General features: G+C 31.3%; 1 protein-coding gene across 1 annotated transcript; it reads right to left on the minus strand.

Moving 5' to 3' along the window:
- Positions 1-1,051: 1,051 nt before the first annotated feature.
- Positions 1,052-4,029, minus strand: LOC114746287 (hydroquinone glucosyltransferase-like). The gene is made up of 4 exons (XM_028934519.1): positions 3,732-4,029; positions 2,458-2,612; positions 2,256-2,382; positions 1,052-1,359 (listed from the first exon to the last, which is right to left on the minus strand). The coding sequence occupies exons 1-4, from the start codon at positions 4,027-4,029 to the stop codon at positions 1,052-1,054; spliced, it is 888 nt and encodes a 295-aa protein (XP_028790352.1).
- Positions 4,030-5,539: the final 1,510 nt, after the last annotated feature.

The raw sequence follows: 5,539 nt of genomic DNA on the forward strand, positions 1-5,539 counted from the left end.
AAAATTTGAGTCATTAAATAGACAGCGCAATGGTTGATAATGTTAGATTCGAAGGAACGACGCATACGGTCATTTAGATGGAAATATATGCCAGAGTTAGTGTTTATGAATCTCATATCTAAGTTACTTGTATCTGATCTCATTCTCACATGTCGAAGTCTTTCATATATTTGCCCATGGTAAAGAAAGGGATTGAAAAATAATGTTGTACATACACTTTCTCTCACATTTTTTATTGTATTTAATTATAGGAATAAAATTGAAAAAAAAGGTAATTTAATTACTCTACAAATGACTTATATATATTTAGGACTTAATTTTTTTTTTCCATACAAGTGACTTTTTCTTACAAGTGACTTACATTACATATAGGGTGAGAGTGATACTACTTTTGGTCCTTAATATAGAGCTATTTGACTAATTTGAATAGATTAAGAAAATATGTTAAGTTAGTTATTTGTAATAAATGGGTATTGTCTTCCCTAAAATCCTTTGCTAATTATGTAAATTAATTAGAACTATCATTTGATGAAACCTTTAACTACTACAAAGACTATCTTGAAAAAATAGATAAATATGAGAAATAAAACGAATTAATATCTTATATGTAGAAGCAAATTAAATATTAAACTAGCTCTTATATTAAGGATTAGAAATAATATATTTTTTAATGATATGAGAATTACAACATGTTGGGATCATGGGATACATTGTACGTAGGAAATTCCTTCCGTGCATCGTATGGGCATTCAATGATAATTGATTTGATATAAAATGTAAGGGATAAAGCTAGAAAACACACCCAAAAACAAACTTAATTAGAAGTCAATAGAAGCAATATTTGGTTGGCTAAGAAAATTAGATTAATATATAAATTTGGGCCATCTTTAATTATTATATTAGACAATAGGGAAGGAAAACCGACGGGGGGTAAAAAAAAAAAGAAAGAGGCAACACCCAGGTAGATAAGTGAGTCCCAGATTTATCTTTCTCTTGCTTAACTCTAAAAGTTCTATATAAATTAACATAAACACTGAAAGTTAGTAGTAGTCTATTTATTCATAAAGCTCTTGCATTTGAGAGCAAACTCAGAAAAAGTCTTAGTGGAAGATGCATATTCTTGAACCGCTTGAGAAGCAACGAGTTTAAGATTATTCATTCTTTGGCGAAATGCTTCACTTTGTTCACCTTCAATTAAACTCTTCACAAGCTTAGCAATTTCTTGCCTTCCCACAATGCCTCGATCGTTATATTTTGGCCTCAAGGCCACCTGGAGACCATCACTTACTAGAGCGGCATTTAGTTTCTGCTCAGCAAAAAGTGGCCACGCTATGAGTGGCACCCCGTTAACTACGCTCTCTACAATTGAATTCCATCCACAATGGCATAGAAAACCACCCGTTCCCACATGGCTAAGCACTTGCCCCTAAAAGTAGGTTAAAAAGAGAGAGAGATTTCCTGATCAAAAAGTTATAAGTATACTATATTAATAAACAAGTATTTTGTTTGTAATTTGTTTTACTTCTATTGTTCTAGAATAGACTCTTTCTGTTATCATAGTTGAACCATCTATTAAATTTTGATGCCTAGAATTTCTATTTTATTGTTGAACTTTATGTTTTTTTGTTCACTTTGATAGGAGAGAATATAAAATAAAGATAGTTCTCTAACAATCAATTTTTCAAAAAAAAAACAGAGAAATATGTTGCATTTAAATATTACAAATAAAAATATCAAATATCAGTCATTCTTACTAATCATGAAATAAAAAATAAAGACAATCCTTTCACTACTAAATTTTTAAAATAAAAACAAATTGAAGTTGAAGGTAGAAAATTAAAAATAACAATTTAAATCTTCTTCTTTTTTTTTCCAACTACAAATAAAAATTTAAATGTAGAATTAATGTTTAGAACAAAATTTTAATACCCCAACTATTATTATCATAAGAATAAGCCCTGAGACAGGGGTCTTTTGCCGACTTTTTTTTTTTTTCCCGGCCAAATTTTCGGTTTTGTTTCTGCCCTGCGGTGTCTCTATTTTGTTATAAATTTACAATTACTATAATCCTCCCTTACAAATGAAATCTATTTCATCCCCAAAAGGAAAAGCTCATAAATCATAATTGATGTACCTGAGGTGCCCAAAAAGGAACAACCAAGCCTTGCTTTCGTGTCCGCTCTAAGAAGCCACGTGGCAAAAAATGCAAAGGGTCTTTATTTCAGCACAAACATCAGCAACAGTACTATACTTACTCGAAGGCTTATAAACCCATAAGAAATTCTGACCACTCAACTCAAGTCCCATTGCCAGCTCATCCAATTGCTCATGGGAGAGGGTCCCACTGCTTCCAAAGCATACATAAACCACGGAGTTGGATGGCTTCGTGTCCAGTCATTTCAGACATTCATGAGTGGATGATTCAGCATTTCGAGTAATGGGCCCAATTGGATATACAGTTGGGCCTGGCCTTTCTCTCAAGGCCCATATAGGCCCAGGCTCTAATTCTAAGAAGGTGTTGACTAAGACCCTATCGGTGGAATCATTGACCAGCTTGAAGAAAAATCTGGTACTCTTGGTTGGTTCGATCTTGAAGCGAGTCTGGGAGATCGCTACCATGAACAGGGACACAACCTGAAATTTAAAAAATTTGATCACTACTCATTGTGAGATTTTAAAGGCTTTGTTTATTTAGATGAAAAAGGATGGTTGTGAAGAAGAAAAGAAAATAGCGACAGTTATAATAGGTGGGTGATCTGTATATAAATAAACAATAAATAAATCCATTTGTTTTACTTCTTTGAAATTAAAGCAAAATGATATTAAGTAAAAATAAAAGTTCAAAGTACAATCCATTTGTTTTATTTCTGCTATATATAAAAATATAAAATTTATATTAGCTCGTATTATTTGTATTCACCGTATGAGAGTCATTATTGATTCTATACATTTAATACGCTCACATTTGCCAAAAAAAAAAAAAATACTCATCAGTATACTAGCGTCACCTTAGCTCAAAATCTATAATCTGGTTTTCCAAATTTTGTACTATGGATGAAAAGCATATGTAATTTTCAAAAAATATTTTATTGACTTGAGTTTTTTAAGGAGGAAAAATCAGTCTTCATGTCTAGGATGTATATATACACATGCAAACACAATTTTACTATAGAGTATAACTTAATAATCTATGAAAATTTACGGCAAACGTCAGCTTTGGGTTGATATATAATAAATGAACATGTGTGCGTGCAGTAAATAAGCGGATTCAAGGGAATAATGTCAATTTTCTTGCAAAAAGTATTATTATTTACCTCTTATCACGTTGTTTATAATACTCCGGTCCTTAATATAGGACCCAATTTTTGAGTTGGTTTTTGTCCTAAATATAAGACTCATTTATCATATTTATCAATTTTCTCTAAATTACCCCTATAGGTACTCCCTCAACCATAATTAAATAGAAGAGGGAGAGGAGGTATTAAGAAAGATGATTATAGTGTTTTAGGAAAAATATATCACTTTTCTTATAATTAACTAACTTACCTAACTTCCTTAATCTAATCAAATTAGTTAAATGGGTCTTATATTAAGGATCGGAAGAGTAGTATATATTATTATGCTTTTTTGCGATTCACGTGCGTAATCTGATGTGAAATTGTAGCCTAATTTCTCAATTGAATCCTAAATAATTCTGAAGTTAGAATTAACATATTTGCAACAACACTGACCTAGAATCTTTATGGGTTCTGCTAGATCCCTGAACTCACGAGAAACTGCCTTATCCAGCTCTGAAGAATACAAGCAGAGTGAAAGCATCATGGCCGTGGAAGGGAAATATACAAATGACAAGACGTTTCGATCCTTCACAAATTCCACAACCTGATCTAACAAAGCATCAACAACGACAGCACCAACCGGCACCGTTTCATTCACAAACAACTTGTTTAGCTCTTCGCAAACATTAGGCAGAGAACGATACATGCTGATCTGAATGAGATTCACTGGGTTAGTCTCCTGCGACGCCATGTCGTTCAAGCTCGGAGGGGGAAGAAAAATGTACTGAATGCCTGAATTTGAAGGGAGGGCTTCCAGAAGGGCTTTTTGGGCATTTCCGGAGGATTCTACTGTGGTGATGATGACCGTACAATGAAAGTGTGGGTGAAGATAAAGAAGTCGTTTGCAAAATTCGATCATGGAGAGTAAATGGCTATATATTGGGACTGGAACCACTTAGCTTAATTAGCTCAAGTAAAAAGGCCTATGTGGGAAGCATAATATGTTGGCTGGCTTCTTATACAGTAGACTACCAAGAGGTAACGATTTTTTCTCTTCCCATCTTTAAACCGCTTTGTGAAACTCTACATAAACAAGAAAAAAAGCAGTTTTTGAAACAACTTTAAATTATGCCATAAATTGCCATATGTTTTTTTTTTCCTTGTGGTTTTTGAAACGATTGAAGAGAAGCAGTTTAGGCTGATTCAATAGCGAATCATGATTTGTGTGTGTAGATTATAAACTCACATTATTTAAATTATATTAAAATTATATTGATATACTGATATTTCCTTATTCTCAAAACACATATAGATTTCTTTTGAAAAAATAAATTAGAGAATATACAGAGCTTTGTAAAATTACATAAATTATGTTCTGCCAAAAGGGGGAAAAAAACATAGAGAGATAGGCCTCATAGCTCAAGAAATTAAAACCACACATGCACACAAATATATTTTAATATATAATCTAAAATGCCATATATCAACATAAACAAATTTTTTTAAAGAAAAAAATATGGATATATTTTATTTTAAGTAAAAGATGATGGAATAAAAGAAACCCTAGCTGGAGTTATTGACAACATATGAAACCCTCGTGCCATAAAAGAAGCAATTATGTAACTTCTCGATAAGTAGTAATAATAAACAAAAGAAATTAATCTTTCTCCCAACGTCTAAATGTCAAAAATGTATGGGGGAGTTATGTAACTCTTTACAAGAAATTAAGAATAATAACTGCATATAAGTAGGTTCCATATATATATAAAAATATATTTCATAGAGTTTGATAATAACGTAAACTGAATAAATGGTTTATAGCTTGTAATTTAATTATCTTTACTTTTGAAGAAAATCGTACAATACCTTGGCAAATAATAAAACTTAAATCAAGTTGTTTATATTCTTTAAGTCAAATTCTCCCATGACACTCGTTATTTTGATATTATTATTTGTTAAAATGCACATGTGCACTTATAAATTTACCTATAAACACTTGTAAATTTTTGGATAAGCTCTAATAATATAAATTAAAATTTATAAATTTTTATATGAATACTTGTTATTTTATTATTGTTAGTTGTTAAAACATGTACTTGTACTGAACTTGTCTTAATGAATATAAGTAACTTGACCTAAGTTTTGCTTATCAACAAAAAGATATTAAGTTAAAACACTAAACAAAGACTAGCCTAGACCTTCTGCTAGATAAAATTAATGAGATAAGCATGCAAACCCAATAAATGAGAAAGATATCAGGC

Source organism: Neltuma alba, unplaced genomic scaffold, assembly GCF_004799145.2.
Source record: "Neltuma alba isolate B1F8T4 unplaced genomic scaffold, ASM479914v2 tig00000809_pilon, whole genome shotgun sequence".
Classification (NCBI taxonomy): Eukaryota; Viridiplantae; Streptophyta; class Magnoliopsida; order Fabales; family Fabaceae; genus Neltuma; species Neltuma alba.

Coding starts and splice junctions, on each gene's coding strand:
- LOC114746287 (XM_028934519.1), bottom strand. CDS start 4,029: ATGGCGTCGCAGGAGACTAACCCAGTGAATCTCATTCAGATCAGCATG. Junction 2,383..2,457: donor GAGAAAGGCCAGGCCCAACT/GTATATCCAATT, acceptor CTGGACACGAAG/CCATCCAACTCCGTGGTTTA. Junction 1,360..2,255: donor ATGGGTTTATAAGCCTTCGA/GTAAGTATAGTA, acceptor ATTCAATTGTAG/AGAGCGTAGTTAACGGGGTG.